The sequence below is a fragment of the Lepus europaeus genome, chromosome 3, assembly GCF_033115175.1.
Source record: "Lepus europaeus isolate LE1 chromosome 3, mLepTim1.pri, whole genome shotgun sequence".
NCBI lineage: Eukaryota > Metazoa > Chordata > Mammalia > Lagomorpha > Leporidae > Lepus > Lepus europaeus.
The window spans coordinates 122379549-122398708 of NC_084829.1; the positions used below are offsets into that span (position 1 = coordinate 122379549).

The 19160-nt window shown below is 35.1% G+C and overlaps 1 protein-coding gene across 1 annotated transcript in view; it reads right to left on the reverse strand.

Moving 5' to 3' along the window:
- LOC133756651 (triadin-like) overlaps nucleotides 1-19160 on the reverse strand; it is a 284878-nt gene that overhangs the window by 174402 nt on the left and 91316 nt on the right. Inside the window, exon 10 of the mRNA XM_062187259.1 lies at nucleotides 11590-11637. Coding sequence (XP_062043243.1) covers nucleotides 11590-11637 — 48 coding nt within the window. The remainder of the gene's footprint in view (nucleotides 1-11589; nucleotides 11638-19160) is intronic.

Genomic DNA, 19160 nt, shown 5'->3' on the forward strand with positions numbered 1-19160 from the left:
ACAAATTCTAAGTTCAATCCCATTCACAATAGCTACAAAAACAATCAAATACCTTGGAAAAAACTTAACCAAGGACATTAAAGATCTCTACGATGAAAATTAAAACATTAAAGAAAGAAATAGAAGAGGATTACCAAAAAAGGGAAAAATCTTCCATGCTCATGGATTGGAAGAATCAACATCATCAAAATGTCCATTCTCCCAAGAGCAATTTACAGATTCAATGCAATACCAATCAAAATACCAAAGGCATTCTTCTCAGATCTGAAAAAAAAATGATGCTGAAATTCATATGGAGACATAGGAGACCTCAAATAGCTAAAGCAATCTTGTACAACAAAAACAAAGCTTGAGGCATCACAAACTGGGTTTCAGGACATACTACAGGGATGTTGTAATCAAAACAGCATAGTACTGGTACAGAAACAGATGGATAGACCAATGGAACAGAATAGAAACACCAGAAATCAATCCAAACATCTACAGCCAACTCATATTTGATCAAGGATCCAAAACCAATCCCTGGATTAAGGACAGTCTATTCAATAAATGGTGCTGGGAAAACTGGATTTCCATGTGCAGAATCATGAAGCAAGATCCCTACCTTTCACCCTACACAAAAATTAACTCAACATGGATTAAAGACTTAAATCTACAACCAGACACCATCAAATTATTAGAGAGCATTGGAGAAACCCTGCAAGATATAGGTGCTGGCAAAGACTTCTTGGAAAAGACCCCAGGAGCACAGGCAGTCAAAGTCAAAATTAACATTGGGGATTGCATCAAATTGAGAAGTTTCTGTACTGCAAAAGAAACAGTCAGGAAAGTGAATGGGCAACCGACAGAATGGGAAAAAATATTTGCAAACTATACTACAGATAAAGGGTTGATAACCAGAATTTACAAAGAAATCAAGAAACTCCACAACATCAAAACAAACAACCCACTTAAGAGATGGGCCAAGGACCTCAACAGACATCTTTCCAAAGAGGAAATCCAAATGGCCAACAGACACATGAAAAAATGTTCAAGATCACTAGCCATCAGAGAAATGCAAATCAAAACCACAATGAGGTTTCACCTCACCCCTGAATGGCTCACATTCAGAAATCTACCAACAATAGATCCTGGAAAGGATGTGGGGAAAAAGGGACACTAACCCACTGTTGGTGGGAATGCAAACTGGTTAAGCAACTTTGGAAGTGAGTCTGGAGATTCCTCAGAAACCTGAATATAACTCTATCATTCAAACCAGGCATCCCACTGCTTGGAATTTAACCAAAGGAAATTAAATTGGCAAACAAAAAAGCTGTCTGCACATTAATGTTTACTGCAGCTCAATTCACAATAGCTAAGACCTGAAACCAACCCAAATGCCCATCAACAGTAGACTGGATAAAGAAATTATGGGACATGTACTCTATAGAATACTATACAGCAGTCAAAAACAATGAAACCCGGTCATTTGCAACAAGATGGAGCAATCTGGAAAACATCATGCTGAGTGAATTAAGCCAGTCCCAAAGAGATGAATATCACTTGTTTTCCCTGATCGATGACAACTAACTGAGCCACCAAAGGGGAAACCTGTGGAAGTGAAATGGACACTGAGAAAAAGTAACTTGATCAGCTCTTGTACTGACTGTTGTTGTACAATGCAATACTTTATTCATTTTAGTATTTTTATTTTGTTCTAGTACTAGTGGTTGAACTCTGTAATTAACACACTATTATTCTTAGGTGCTTAAATTTTAACTGATAATTGATCCCGGTTAAATATAAGAATGAGAAAAAGAGAGGGAGGAGATGTACAACTGGGGACATGCTCAATCGGACTTGCCCCATATGATGGAGTTAGAAACGTGCCAGGGGATTGCATTACAATCCCATCAAGGTGGCATGTACCAATACCATCTCACTAGTCCATGTGATCAATTTCAGTTCACAATTGATCACACTGATAGATCTAAGAGTCAAAGGGATCACACAAAGAAGACTAATGTCTGCTAATACTAACTGATAGAATAAAAAGGGAGAGAACGATCCAAAGTGGGAAGTGGGTGACACAGCAGACTCATAGAATGGCAGATGTTGTAAATAGCACTCTGGCCTCAGAATGAGCCCTTAAGGCATTCGGATCTGGCTGAAGAGCCCATGAGAGAATTGTAGGCATGGAAAGCCAAGATACCATGGAAAAAAAAAAAAAAGAAGACCTAAATGAAAGATCTCAGCGAGTGTGATCCCAGTGGAAAGAACGGGGTCATCAAGGTAGGAGGTACCTTTCTCTGAAGGGAGGAGAGAACTTCCACTTTGACTATGACCCTGTTGGAATAAGATTGAAGTCGGCAAACCCTAAAGGCTTCCATAGCCTCGGCAACTCATGACTAGAGCCTAGGGAGATTACTGACTCCATAAACAAGAGTGTCAAGTTGTTAAGTCAACAACAGGAGTCACTGTGTAATTACGTCCCATGTGGGATCTGTCCTTAATGGGTTGTCCAATGTGAAGTAATGATATAGCTAGTACTGAAACAGTATTTTTACACTTTGTGTTTCTGTGTGGGTGCAAACTGATGAAATCTTTACTTAGTATATGCTGAATTGATCTTCTGTATATAAAGATAATTGAAAATGAAAAAAAAACTTGGTGTTAAATTGGAAATTACATAGAAAATTAATCAATTTTTTAAAAAATATCATGTAGGATCTCTGTCATTAATGTGCTGTGCACTGTGATTTAATGCTATAACTAGTACTCCAACAGTTTTTTTCACTTTGTGTTGCTATGTGAGGGCAAACTGTTGAAATCTTTACTTTATATGTACTAAACTGATCTTCAAGTAATTTTGTCATTATGAAATTCCAAACCAACGTCTGAATTGAATTTTTATAATCTTAAAAATTGCTTTTCAGTTTAACACCATTCTATGAAAAATTGGAGAGGTGGTAATAGCCAAAAAGGTGCAAGTACTTTTAACATGGAATGATAATACAATTTTCATGTTTGCTCTTATAATTATTTGACACAAAATGTCTAATTTAACATAATAATCAAGTGGCAATGTGTGCTTATATAAGATTTGTAAGTTCAGATTTCTGAAATTTGATTTCTAAGTATAGAGCTTAAGCTCCATTAACTGGCTCCAAGATGTGGCATTGCCATTGATTGTAAGCAATATTTGTCAAGAGAGTGCATGGCAATTCTTTTTGTCTAGGTTCCTGCTGACTTCACTCTGGTAGGCAGTAGATGATGGCTGCAGGGATTGGTCTTGACTCCTTTTTGAGAGACCTGGATTGGGTTCTAGGCTCTTGGCTTCAGCCTGGCCCAGCCCAAGCTATTCTGAGCATTCGAGAAGTGAACCAACAGGTAAAGGTCTCCCTCTTTCTCTCTTTTGTGCATGCACTCTCTCTCCTTTTCTCTATCTCTCTTTCACATAAATAAAAATAAATTTTAAAAACTTTTTATAAGAAAATACTTTTTGCTTTGTCCACTCAACCTTATAAGGTATTAGCTTATAACATGCTTTCTGCTAAAGATCCCTAAGGGGGGGAAAAAGAGATGAAGAGACCCCACTTATATGTGACTTCAACATAATAGCAGGAATGAAAGTAAATATTAGTGAAACTAATTAGCAGCTCAATGACATCCTTGATCTCTATGGATGTTTTCTTGCTATATTAAGGGATAAAGATTCAACTGTGTTTCCACAATTTTTATACAGTCTAGTCTAGAATGCCAAATAAATGCACAAAATGGGTAACTCTCTTAATAACAAAATTTTAATCCTCAAATATCTATATTAAATATTTAAAAACTGTTTTACATGCTAAATCCTACTAATGGCAATCAAAATTCTGCATGAAGGAAAATATTATTTGTAAGAAAATTTTCCCTATCATGAGAAGGAAAATGAATCATGGATTTAAGAATGTTTTAGAAAACCATCAACCTCATATTAAGATGTTGACAAATATCAAGACTATATACTTTGTTTTTATTTAATTTTTTTAAAGATTCGTTTATTTATTTCAGAGGCTGAGCTAAAGACAAAGAAACAGAGGGAGAGACAGAGAGCGAAGCATTCCATCTGCTTACTCTAAAATGGCTGCAATGGCCAGAGCCAGGCCAATCTGAAGCCAGGGCCTCCCCTGGGTCCTCACGTGGTTGCAGGAGCCCAAGCTCCTGGGTCATCTTCCACTGCCTTCCCAGTCCACTAACAGAGAGCTGGACAGGAAGAGGAGCAGCCAGGGCAGGAACCAGTGCTCATAAGGGATGCCAGTGCCACAAGCAGAGGCCCAACATGCTACACCATGGCACCAGCCCTGAAAATTATTTTAACTTATATAAAGTTGGTCAAAAATTCTGAAGTACGCTATCATTAGGTTCAAAGTTCATACAACAACTTTAGTTATATTAACCAGATTTGACTTGGTTTTAAAAATATTTTTATTAAAATATTAAAAATATTTGCATCCTACTACTTTTACATGAATGTTGTTGGAAGTTAAATCAAAACAAAGTCTGAGAATTATAAAATAAGTGGTACAATAGCACCCATTTGATATAAATGATTTTGCTGCTTTAAAGACCCTAAAAAATTGGAGCAGCCATGAGCATTTAGTGCAGCAGTTGAGACACTACTAGGGATTAGGGCAGGGCAATCCTTTTTGTTGCCTAGAGGCATAGCAGGTAATGCTGCTGGTTGCAATGCCAGCATCATACATAGGCACCGGTTAGTGTCCTGGCTTCTCCACTTCCAATACAGCTCCCTCCTAATGACCTGAATAAAAAGTAGAAGATGGTCCAAGTGGTTAGGCCCCTGCCACCCATGTGGGAGGCTCAAATGAAGCTCCTGGCTCCTGGCTCCTGGCTCCTGGCTCCTGACTTCAGCTTGACCCACTGCTAGGTCGTTGCCATTGTGTCCATCTGGCGAGTAAATCAGTCGATGAAAGCTATCTCTCATCTTCCCCACTCTCTCTGTAACTCTGATTTCAAAATACATAAACAAATCTTTGAAAAAAAAAAAAGACACTATTTGGGATGCTCACATCCCATATTGGAATGCCTGGGTTCATCCCAACTCCCCTCCTAATTCCAGCTTCCTGCTAATGTGCATTTCAGGAGGCAGCACCTGATGGCTGAAGTACTTGGGGTGCTTAGCACCCATGAGGGAGAACTGGATTGAGTTTTTGACTCTAATTTTTGGCTTGTGCCAGCCCTAGCTATTGTAGTAATTTGGGAAGTGAACCAGTGAATGGAAGATCTCTCTTTCTCTGCCTTTTTAAATACATATTAAATTAAATAATAATTACAAGATTGATAATATTTCCATTAAGAGACTAAATTTATGAATCACTGAAAAGATAGAATGCAAGCAGTAACACGTTGGGACCAGTGTTAAGGCATAATGGGTGAGGCTGCTGCCTTCCAGTGCCAGCATTTCATATGGGCATCAATTTGAATATTGATTGCTCCACTTCTGATCCAGCTCCCTGTTAATGGCCTAGGAAAGCAGCAAAGGATGGCAAAAGTGCTTGGGCCCCTGAACCCATTTGAGAGATCCAGAGGAGGCTTCTGGCTCCTGTCTTCAGTCTGGCCCAGCCCTGGCCACTTTGACCAATTAGAGAGTGAACCAGCAGATGGAAGATTTCTCTCTCTGTCTCTCCCTCTTTTTTATCTCTCTGTAATTCTGCCTTTGAAATAGATAAAATAAATATTTTAAAAAATGGCAATACATAATCTCTCCGTGTGTTATTTGTCTTGGTAGTAACATATTTTAGCTCATGCACCTACAAGTTCTTCTGAACTGAGACTTCCAGAGGTTCTTAGGTCATAGGAGGGGTGATTTTAGTAGGAAGTATAAGACTGTGCTGGGGGAATGTTCCTGGGGTAATCATACTGTTTTAATGTGTTTCTCTACAAAATACCCAGATTAAAAAAAAAGAAGAAGAAATGAAAAAGATGGACACAGAGGCCACATTGGTGACACTGGTGATTCATCTTCATGAAAATTAAAAGGCAGAATATTTACTTGAGTACAGAAATTTGGCTTTGCAATGATCTGTCTGTGTGACCTGTATGCACTTGTAGATATCCTGAATGCAATTAGTGTGATCAAGCTATATTTTAACTTATTGGAAAAGATGGACCATTAATGAAGAACTTTTAACTTTTTGGAGAAAAGCATGGCCTTAATTCATGCCTCTTCACACACCTGGCAAATCTCACATCATTGACGTATTGCCCATTTTCTTGGCTGAAATTGTCTTTAGTTTTGAACAGTAGTGCTACCAATAAATGTTTGAGTCACATGGAGTCAAAGGTTGCATGGCAGAAGGTGTTACTCTATAGTAAACCAATGGAACAGTACCAATTTCCTCTGAGTGAGCTTGCCTCTTCTGGGATGGCTAAGATTTTGATTCGTTTATTTACTAAATAAAGGGGAATACTGGGGCATTGGGAGGTGCGTAGGGACTAGAAAAAAGTTTTCTGTAAATGCGATAAAGTAATTTTGAGAGCAAATCATTTTCAAAATATAAGAGTAAGAAGACATTAAATGTCATATGTAAGTAAGTGGGGGCAGAGAATTGCTAACGGTTCTGTTACAGACACATAAAGTACATAAACAAGTACATCATATTCATTTTTACATGTGTTGTACATAGGCCATCTTCTTCCTGAAGCCCAAACCTTTCCCCTCATACCCATTCCCCAGCGCCTAGCCTGTTGTGGGCGCTCAATAAATATTAAACAACCAAAATACAAGCTGTTGTCAAGAAGTCTGGAATTCACAGAAATCAAAAATATTGTCATTACACTTTAACATTTATTGAGGGTCAACAGCATGACTTAACATATGCACGTAGGTTAGTTTATAATCACATATTAAGCAACCAAATACAATTTTTGTTAACTAAACCTTCAGTTTTATTGCATTGATTTTAAATGCAAAACTTTTTCTTCTTTTTTGTAACTTTTACAAGCTAAGAAATCAAACCATCATAATTAAAATAATTAAGCTTTATCCAGGAAATTCATTATTTTCAGATATAGTTAACATTCATTTGAAATATGTGATATATCTTCATTAAGTACACATCACAGATTCAAAAAGGACCAGTGTATGTACAAAGAATAAAAGAATCTGATAACGTGGATCAGGACAATGATAAATACACAAAGCTTATAATAGAACTTGGGTTTCACCTACTATCGTGAAAATTTTAAAAACTATTACAATGATATAGTGTACCGTTGTTTACAGAATAGCATCAAAGACAAATAAAGATTCTGCAGATGGACACACATTAGCTTGTTTATAAATTGTGAAACACTGATTATTTTCATGCCAAGTTGAATATTTTATAACAAGAAACAAATTCTGACACATTAATGATTCACAGTCTCCAATTTTACTCTTAATAAAATGGGTCCTGTGTTGAAATTTATTCTCAGTGCTTAATAGGCAATTAAATTCTATTTAATTTTCTTTTACCATTTTCTCATGTTTCTACTTAACTGGATTTGGAAGTGATTTTTAATTGTTAAGAGGATGGAAAACTATATTTAATATTTCTGCAATGAAACTTCAACCTAATTATAAGTTTCTGAAGTGTTCTTAAGTATTTAAGTTTATAATGAATGATTTTCCTTAACATGAACCTCAGAATCTTAAAAATGAAAGCCTTTTTAGACTGCCTCTAATCCAAAAAGGGAATAACTACAGGGAGCATGGCATTTAAAAACTGTTTTGAATAGAAAACTTTTTCAGGAGATCATCTAGTTGAGTTTGCTAATTATAAAAATAAGAAAATCTAGGACAAATTCTGACATTTCTAAATTTACACACATTCTTTGATTCACATAGGTGATTATTAACTTCCTCTTTCATTTTAAGGATTTTTTAAAATAAACCCATGAAACCATAGGTGCAGTTACTACAATCTAAATTTTCCAATGTCTTTGTTCACATTGACTTACTATCTGAACTTGTGTACAAGAAAGAGAATCATCTACAAATAGCAGGCGATAATTGTATAGTCAATGCATACTCAATGATTGATTTTCATCTATTATTTGCACTTTAATATATACAGAATAATTATTTATGCATTTATATAATGGTCTCTGAAATACTTGCCCATCTTCACTATGGGAAGTCATATTTTGATTTACAAAGAAAAAAAAAACTTAGCATTTAGAGACACAGCTCCCTAAAATCTAGATCCTCAATATTTTCTTCTTCCATAGTTTCTCCATTTTTGCACTAATTCTCTGAGGATTTGTTGGGCAGTTATCAAAAGCAGGCAATGTTAAAATTTCTTAGAATAGACTCTAAAGGAAGGCTCAAGAGATGCTGTGCATAGGTGTGAATGAGAGAAAGAAAAAGAAAGATGGTTTGCAAGTAATGTAATTTGTAGCTCTTTTATTCACCTGTACATTGTTGGATTTAAATCACTTCTGAGAAAGGAAATTAGTAACAGGGAGATTCTGGGACTCCAACCTGTAACTCAGATCTTGAAAGTTATGCTGACTTGTCTCCTTGTAGTACCACAATACTTCCTTAGAATGTTCCTTTAGAGTGACTGAATTGGCCACCTTCCAACTAGTAACAGTTAAATCTTAATAAAGGTTTCATCTTGAAAGAGAGAGGAAGAATTTGAAAAGACACAGGGAAATGGGATTTAAAAAGGCACGTCAATTTTGTGAAGAATTTCCAAGGAAAAAATTGACAATTAAATATGGCCAATTAATTATGAATAAAAGAGTAAATGGCATTTATTTGTAATAATGGATAATTGTATTTTGGAATGCAAAGTTCTGACCAAAGATATAACAAACAACTGTATAAAGATGAATTCTCTTATGGTGGCATGCGTTATAAATTTTTACCTTTGCCATTTCTTGGTTATCCACAAAAAGGTAGCAACATTTACCTTGGAAAACATTTTCTAAGAAGTATCCTGACACTTTTAGATAATTCCTTTCTAAACAAGGAGAAACAATCAATGGCAAGTGTGTGTACATATGTGTGCACATGTATATTCCTCTAAATTGGAGGAATTGGAAGTGCTTCTTAATATTCAAAATTTAGTCTTGCAAATTTAAGATATCCATAAGAATATTCAAAAAACACGCAAAGTCATAAATTAGAGACAAAATATAATGTTTTTGGAGTTTTACCTGAATTAAATTAGATAAATTTCTAACTTTCAAATGTATGAGATCTAGTATACTTAATTATATTAAAACACAGTTTGTTCCCTGTCTCACAATATGCATTTCCCATAATGTAATATTTAGCTCAATCAATATTTCCCAAATATAATTGTAATATAGACTAAGTTTCAAGAAACACATTAGAGTTGTATCACAAAGTATATTAGAAATCTATTAATAAATATAAGAACCAGAATAATTTTCCCTAATGAAATCTGTAAATGTGAACTTAACTGAATGTCGATAATGCTTTATCAACTAACTGTAGTTCAGTGCATTATAAATTTGTTTTATATTATTTATACTTCTGAAGATAACGAAAAACTACATAGAAATAAAAGTACACAATAGACTTAAAAGAATCTTATAAATAAATATTAGAATACTATGATAGAATCTGTAAAATGTAATTAATTATAATTTATTATCAGAAATATTCTGCCTTATTAATATCTCACAGTATATATTTTTCATATCAATTACTAAAATCATCATTATGTACACTGCATTTAAATATACTGCTTCCTATTATTATTAAAGTTGAATAATATGAAGATATTGTCAGGTAAAATGAGAAACTGAAATGCTTTACTAAGTGACCATACCAAGAGCCACTGAGAAAACCTCATTTTTCACACAAGCCAAGTGCCTAACCTTTCATAAGATAAAAAGTAATTTAATTAATTAAAAGCTAATTATAAGATCATCTTAAGAATTACATTCATATCTCTATAAGCTATTTCCAGTATTTTATCTCCTTGAAGAAACATTGTAGAAGTTATGAAACGTATCGACATGCAAGTGAGAAAAATGAACGATTAATGTTCAGGTTAATTATCTGTTAGTTACTGCTACAGAGTGAGTCTTTTATATTTTAGTCAATCTGAATATGCTATCACCATGAGAGTAATCTACAAATGCCATCACTAATCTAAACATTTAGACTAGAGGAGAAAAAAACTATGATGTTCAGTGAAATAAAAACAGCTAGATAATTTATCATATTACTTATTTTAAATTGATTTTATAAAAATATCCAAGAAGTTATGGGGGGGGGGGAAGCCATTGTAATCCATAAGCTGTACACTGGAAATTTATATTCATTAAATAAAAGTTAAAAAAAAAACATCCAAGTAAATTTTATATGCTTTTATAGGAATTTATGACCTTTCACATTCTATAACATATGTCTTCTTAGAGCTATACAACATTTTGTCAAGCAGGCAAGGTGTAATTATCTTCACTTTTAAAAGAAAAATTTAGAACCCAAAAATTTCATAAATAAACTGAAATTGGGGGTTAGCTAATACTTTATATTATCCATTTTTCCTCAAAAATAAGTTGACAGAAATACTCTTTGAAGTCAAATTTCAGGTAGTCCTATAAGCTAAAACAAATTGAAAAACTTTTTCAGTGAGGTTTTCTTTTGGTTTATTTTTGAAATTCCCATGGAAATAAATTCTTAACTGAATTTTTAACTTCAAATTGTTCCTGTGAAATGGAAAAACTGAATGATTTTCTTGATAAATTTATATCAAAAATTCTAAATTTCTGAAATTAGGATAATAAAAATTTAATTGAATCTCAAATTTAAGGGGAAGAGCTATTTTGACTTAGTGCTTAACAAATGCTGGTTCTAATTATATTTGTTGTAATAGTTAATAAATATAATGATATATAAAAAAGAAGAGTGATAGCAACAATTAAAATATTAGCATACTTTGAGTTCTATAAAGGGCAATTCCATTTTAAATGTCTTAAATTTAGTGTATTATAGCATTTCGCACAATCATGTTCTGGAGTTGTATACATGATAAAAATAAAATGCATAACAGTTTTATAGCTTGGAATTTATGACACTGGAATTTCAGAATAGGGAAAATTAATAGCTGAAGTTATAATATAAACTCTAATAACTTAGATTTGCTGTTGATTTTCTTATTTGGTTTAAATTTACATTTATTTTTCAAGCAGTAGAAATTATTTTTTATAAGGAGATTGCATCATCTTTTGCATAGAACTATGATCAGGGAAATGCTATTGAAACCACAAATTGAACAGAAGTGTATCTGCGGTTTCCCCAGGTCTCTTCCGTGTTACCAACAATCTTCAGGAATTCTCCTGATGTAATTCAGCAGTACGCGCATTTCCCTGTCCTGGACTTGTATTCAAAGCTTAGTTACACAAAAGAAATTCAATACCAGATTGACACCTCACATTCTCCCTGACATGGAAAAATATGCAAGGACAGTGATACAAAGCAAAAGATTGAAAGGTTATTGTCTTCCGCCTGTCTGTATCCAGTGCTTGCCTCCTCATGTTGTTGTCTTTTTAAGGAAGATAATGTCAACCTTCATTTTTTTTTACCTTGCTCCACTGTCTTGGTTGTTTTCTCTTCCTTCTTTGCAGGTACAGCTGTAAAGCAAAGATAAGGTTTAAATAAGAATTCTGGAGAGGAATGGTGCCTCTGTTCAAAAAAGCATTTCAGAAATCATCTGACACCAAATATTCGTTCTAAACAAGCTATTTTAAGGCTCTCCAAACATTTCTCGTCTCTCAATAATGCAACTGAAACTATTTCAAATCTAATCTTAAAAATTTAGAGAAAAAAAGCAATAATCCCTTGCCTTCTTCTGGGTAGCCTTCCCACACTCTTTTCTACTTTATTCCTTTGATAAATAAGTTCTACAAAGAATTCCACTTGACAGGACAATGATTGATTGACTTACACTCCAGGTTACTGCTGATGTCACTTACTGTTTTGCAAATGTCATCTAGATGCTCCTTTAAATGCAAGCTTAACCTGGTTTAATCAACTGAACAGGCAATATAGCCCTGCTTGATATTTAGTTAAATATTAAATGAAATCATTGCAAAGTACAAGTAACCAAAAGTTAAATAATCATTTAGGTGCTATGTCCTTTGCAGCATGATTTCTTCAAGATTTATTCCTCTCCGGCAGTTTCACTGTTTACCTATTTAGTCATCAAAATAGTAGACAATGTTCACACAGACTTAGTGCAACTGAATGGAATAATTGATTCATGTCAGAAACTTCACAGCATACTAGCAATCACTAGATGAAAGATTGGCAAGGAACTAAATATTGCCATCTTACTCTGCAGAAATCAACAAAATCATTTGAAAAGCAACCACAGTTTAGTTATTCTTTTTTTTAACTTTTATTTAATAAATATAAATTTCCAAAATACAGCTTCTGGATGGGGCTTCCCACCCCCGCCATAACCACCCTCCCACCCACAACCCTCCCATCTCCTGCTCCCTCTCCCATCCCATTCACATCAAGATTTATTTTCAATTATCTTTATATACAGATCAACTTAGTATATACTAAGTAAAGATTTCAACAGTTTGCACCCACAAAGACACACAATGTATAAAGTATTGTTTGAGTACTAGTTATACCATTAATTCACATAGTACAACACATTAAGGACAGAGGTCCTATGTGGGGAGTGAGTGCACAGTGACTCCTGTTGTTGATTTAACAATTGACACTCTTGTTTATGGCATCAGTAATCTCCCTAGGCTCTTGTCATGAGTTGCCAAGGCTATGGAAGCCTCTAGAATTCAAAAACTCTGACCTTATTTAGACAAGGTCATAGTCAAAGTGGAAGTTCTCTCCTCCCTTCAGAGAAAGGTACCGCCTTCTTTGATGGCCTGTTCTTTCCACTGGGATCTCACTCGCAGAGATCTTTCATTTAGGTTTTTTGTTTGTTTGTTTGTTTGTTTTTGCCACAGTGTCTTGGCTTTCCATTCCTGAAATACTCTCATGGGCTTTTTAGTGGGATTTGAATGCCTTCGGGGCTGATTCTGAGACCAGAGTGCTGTTTAGGACATCTGCCATTCTCTGAGTCTGCTGTGTATCAGGTTTCTCATGTTGGATCATTCTCTCCTTTTCAATTCTATCAGTTAGTATTAGCAGACACTAATCTCGTTTATGTAATCCCTTTGACTCTTAATCGTATCATTATGATCGATTATGAACTGAAACTGATCACTTTGACTAGTGAGATGGCATTGGTACATGCCACCTTGATGAGATTGAATTGGAATCCCCTTGCACAGTTTAGCTGTTCTATGGACCATGTGCCCTAGAAGAAGGAGCAAATGTTTGAGAGAGTATAACATACTCTACTTTTGCCGTTTAATTCTTGTATAAATCTGTTCAAATCATTTAACCCTTGGCCTTATTCTTTAAGTTAAAAGTGAAATAGTGCTACAGAGTTGTTTTTGAGGTCTAGGTGAAAACAACTTTGAAACAACCAGTCTGATTTAAGCACAAAACTCAGTAAACAGGGACCAGCACTGTGGCGCAGTGGGTTAGGCTGTAGCCTGCAATGCTGGCATACCATAAAGGTGATATTTCAACTCCCTACTGTTCTGCTTCTGATCCAGCTCCCTGCTCATGACCTGGGAGAGCAGTGGAGGATGGCCCAAGAGCTTGGGCCTCCTACACCTATGTGAAAACTTGGGAAAAGCTCTTGGTTCCTGGATTCAGCCCAGCACAGCCTTGGCTGTTGCAGTCATCTAGGGAGTAAACCAGTTAATGGAATATTTTTCTCTTTCTTTCTCTGCCTGTCCCTCTGCCTTTAATTCTGACTTTTAAATAAATGAGCAAATATTTTAAAAGAAAGAATTCAGTGAACAGAAGCTGTTATTTTATTTATCTCTACCTAAAACATAATCATTTCACAGACTAATTTTTATTTGTTCTTTCAATCTTGTTTTAAGAATGGCATATATTTAATAATTATGTTTGAAAACTAAAGAAGGAAAACTAGAAGTAGTAAAAAATTAAAATTGGAAAAATTTAGTTAGACATAGCTATAGAACAAATAGTAAACAGGACATAAGTATGCAAAGAAATGTCTAAGAACTCAGCTAACAAAGACAAAAAGGTATATAAAGTTATATAAGTTAACAAACATAGAAGAGGGGAGGAGTTTTCACACAACTTTAATTGGATTTAAAAATAAAACAATAGAGAGAATATGGAAAAGGAAATAGAAAAATACAACTAAGATTTATCTGGAATTTAGTTACTAATAATATTCTAGAAATACAGGGAATCCAAAATAAGAAAAAAGATGTGATAAATTAAATTTTGACTCCTCCCTTACACTGTAATAGCAACAGCAAAATTTTCCATTTAATAAATAATGTATTTTATTTATTTAAAATAAAAGAAAGCAAGAGAAAGAGAAAAAACATAGCAGAGAAGCCTGCATTGGCTAGGAAAGCACTGGGGCTACAGCCAGGAACCAAGAACCCAGTCCAGGTCTCCTATATGAGTGGAAAGAGACCAAGTACTTGCATTATTGTTATTACCTCTCAGGGTCTGCATTTTGCAGGAATCTGGAATCAGGAACCAGACTAGTAAACTGAAGGCAGAAACTGAATCCAGGTACTCAGTATGAGATCTGGGAGTTTTTACCACTAGAACAAACATACCCAACTTTATCTTTAAATACTGCAAATCCTAATATTATGTATTTGAAAATTTTTGATTTTTAGCAAGTATGTAGTAACATAAAATTGTGGATTAAATTTGAATTTCCTTGCTATCTAATCATGATACCTGATTTTCATGTTTGCTAATATGTAGATAAACTCCTTTATAAGAATCTGTTCAAGACTTTTTCTTAATTTCTTTATATTTTAACTGATTAATAAATATTCTAAATGAGGGCCTTTCAGATATATTATTGCAAATGTGTTTTCCCATTTATAGTTTCACTGCAGTATACAAAATTGTTTCACTTTAAATAAATCCAACTTATATAAATTTTCTTTTCTTTTTTTTTTTTTTTGACAGGCACAGTGGACAGTGAGAGAGACAGAAAGAAAGGTCTTCCTTTTGCCGTTGGTTCACCCTCCAATTGGTTCACCCTCCAATGGCACGCTGCAGCCGGCATACCGCGCTGATCCGAAGCCAGGAACCAGGTGCTTCTCCTGGTCTCCCATGCGGGTGCAGGGCCCAAGCACTTGGGCCATCCTCCACTGCACTCCCGGGCCACAGCAGAGAGCTGGCCTGGAAGAGGGGCAACCGGGACAGAATCTGGCACCCTGACCAGGACTAGAACCAGATGTGCCGGCGATGCAGGCAGAGGATTAGCCTATTGAGCTGCGGCGCTGGCCCAATTTTCTCTTGTAGGTAATGCTTTTTATGTTCTATTATTTGCCTAGATAATAGCTATGTTATATAGCTCAGTATTTTTTCACATTTTTTGTAATACTATTAGAATTTTTCAAATTCAAATTTAGGTTTGCAATCCAGCAGGAATTATCTCTTATGTATTTATGTCATGAGAAGGAAATGGACTTCACTTTCTTCCTCACAGGTATCATTCAGGGTTAATTACTGTAAATTTAAGATAATGCTAGATAAGAGGGTAGCATAAACCGTGCCATTTGATCATGTTCAAACTTGTCTTCTTTGCTTTTACATCTTCAAAATTTAGATCAAACTTACCAATTTAAACAGAGCAACAGCAATAAAAAAAAACTCATGATTTTACCTGGCCTTATAAGGAATTTCTAGGCCAATTTCAGGAGAAATGAAGATTTTTCCTGATATTTCCTCTGATTGATGGACATAAAATGTCTCTGCACTGATTCACAAATCCCTTAATTTCTCTCATTAATATGTATTTCATAACTTGTCTGATATTTTTCCTAGCACTTTATGGATTTGGATAATGTTTTAATTAGAATGCCACTGTATTCATCTTTAATTTTACTTTCCAAAGTTTTGTTCTTGCTTTCTGAATTACAATTATATTTTACTTCTTTATTCAGAACACTTGCTAAACGCACTGATTAATTATATTACTAATCTGTAAATTCTTGATTTTTCAGGTGCATAATCATCTCAACTGTGAAATAAAAATTTTATTTCTTACTTTTTTATTCTTACTCTTATTTTGTTTCCTTCCATTTATTACATATATTATCTGTAACTATCCTTTGAGATTTCTAATGTTGATACTTTCTGCTTTCTCACTTTTATTCTCAATAAGATTTAATGAAAATATATCAATGTTATTATTTTTAAAAAGAATCAAGTTTTGGTTTAGTTCCTTTCCCTTTCATAATATTTTGTGACTAATTTATTCCTGTCTGCTCCTTCATTTTTCAGTTATTGTCCTTTTATTTTTGGGAGGTAGTTGATTTTCTTGGGAAATATTTTACTTTTTTTTCTGCTTCTTTTAGCACTTTTTTCTTAATTAATGCTTTCCCTTCAGATAATGTTCAACTGTATCTCAAGTGTTTAAAATCATGTTTTCATAATATATTATTTTTCCAAATTTACAAAATTCCTACTGTCTTTTTTTTCTTTGTCCCATCAGAGTCTCAGAAATGTATTGCTTACATTTACCATAGCACTTAACATTGTTCCTGACATAGTAAGTGGTTGAAGTAGATTTATATGGTGGCTAAATGTACAAATTGACAAATGAGATGAGATGTAGCAATAGTAAGTAACGTGAGTTGAGTTGAGAGAGAAAATAATCAGTTTCTTAAAATTTTGTTTGCAACGATTGCACATATTTGTGGCCATTAGAAATCAGTGTTGGTGATAGTGGTTTTCCTGGAAGAGGGGAGATCTTAAGTGTAGAAAATAGATGTGCAAAAAGCAAAGCAGCAGGAAAGTCTTGGATTTTCCGGAAGGAACATGAACAAGTGCAGCTGGAGCAGCTGGTTCCAGAAAGGAACTAGGAGGTTGTATTAGTCAGGTTTCATCACTACCAAAAAAAAAAAAAAAAAAAAAAAAAAATCCCAAGACAAGCCACTTATAAAGGAAAGATAGTTTTATTCGATTCAGTTTTGGAAGCCAAAAGTCCAATGGCATGATGCAGGCTAAGTCTTCTAGATGGACGATAGCAGAGCCCATGCAGACGAAGGATCATATGATGATCCAAGAAGCATTGAGAGGGTGGGCCCAAGCTCAATCTTTTACGTAAACTGTCTTGCAAAAATCTGAGGGGTCACGTGAGAGCCACCTTCTCCCAGGAACCTGCTCTCAATGACCTAAGGAGCTCTCACTAGTCCCCTCCCCCTACAGGTTATGCCATCTCCTGAAAGCACACCCTGGGGACCAATTCTTTAACATACGGGTCTCTGCAGCACATTTACCATCAAAGCCATAGCAGAGATAGCCTAAAAATAGAGGACTGGCCAAGTGCACAATACCTTGAAAACCAAACTAGAGTGAGATTTTCCATACATGCTATAAAGAGGCCAATAAGATGTATGCCACATTAATCTCTTCTGTGAATATTCTCACTCAAATAAATGTGCAAATAAAACCCTGGCAATTTATAATTACAATAGAACCACATGAGTATGTATTCATATTCATAATTCTTTTATTCAGAAAACTCAATATAAATATGTAGGGGGTCCATAAGGGATTGTAAAAGAAATTCACGGAAAATGTGTATTATGAAAAAAACTCTGCACTGGTTTTTAAAAATTTTGCACCAACATGAACTTATCTTCTAATTCTATTTTCCCATGATGTTTTTGAAGTCCTTTCATATAGTTTTCAGTTATTTATTCTAATCCTCTAAAGAATAAATGGCTCTCAGAAAGCCAATGGTATGTGACTTGCACACAAAGACAAGGTTTTCTTTTCAATGATGAATTCATAATTCCTGGCACTCAGATTAAGTTAAAGAGATGGGTTTCCTAAAGCACTGTTTTCTTGTTCCTCAGAAAAGGTCACTGAAAAATGCTGATTATCTATGCATAAACGATGACATTTTGCATGAAATGTTGATCCTCTGATTTCTGGTTCTAATGTAAAATTCATCAAGCTGAATTCTAGGGAGAGTAAACTTAAACAGTAAGTAGCCCATTTAAGTAAGTGCAATTTTAAACTTCCTGCAGTCAAAAGAACTGGCTCAGTTTCTCTTCTTATCCATGGTGTACCTTAAATGTCTGTGGGTTAGAGAAGAGATTTTCTTTCCTTTATATTTTGAGGGATATACTTTAAGAAGGGAGGGAGGGAGAGAGGGAATGAAGGAGTAAGGGAAGGAAGAAAAGTAAGAATGAGGAAGAAAGAAGGGAAGAAGGAAGGAAGGAAGGAAGGAAGGAAGGAAGGAAGGGAGGAAGGAAGGAAGGAAGGACAACATTTTGTTGCACTCCCTTCAGAGGTCACAACTAAAATAAAAGAAATATAGTTCCTTTTTTTTCTAAGAATGAAATACCTGACTTAGGGTTAGTGAAGCTAAACTGCAAAGTGGAAATGTTACTTGTATTTGTCCCAGCCTTTCATCTCATTACTTTCTCCCTGACTTTTCCATAGGTACCCATTCTTCCATAAAATTTGCATCTCTCCATCTTGCCCTTGAAAGCTCTAAGGTATTGCCATTAACAGTAAGACCTTGAATCCTGAGTAGTGAGGCTTATCTGAAGAATGACTATATTAAAATCTTGATGAGAACATAAAAGTGCTTTGTTGTTGAAAATTCTCCAATACCGCACATATTACTTCTGGAAAGTAGACTTGCAGGCTTTGCATAACAAAATACTATTTCCAAGCATATAAGAAGGTAATGCTACTGACTCAAAGTTTATTTAGATATTAAAGTAATATTTGGGGGCCAGAACTATGGTGTAGAAGGTTAAGCTTCTGCCTGCAGTGCTGGTATCCCATATTGACACGGTTTGAGTCTCAGCTGCTCCACTTCTAATCCAAAATCCTGCTAATGTGCCCAGGAAAGCGGTGGAAGACAGTCCAAGTGTTTGGGGCCCTGCACCCATGTCGGGGACCTATAAGATGCTTCTGGCTTCTGGCTTTAGATCAGCCCAGCTACAGCAATGGCAGCCATTTGGGGAGTGAACCAGTGCATGGAAGACGTTTCTCTCTGCCTCTGTCTCTCTCTGACTGTAACTCAGCCTCTCAAATA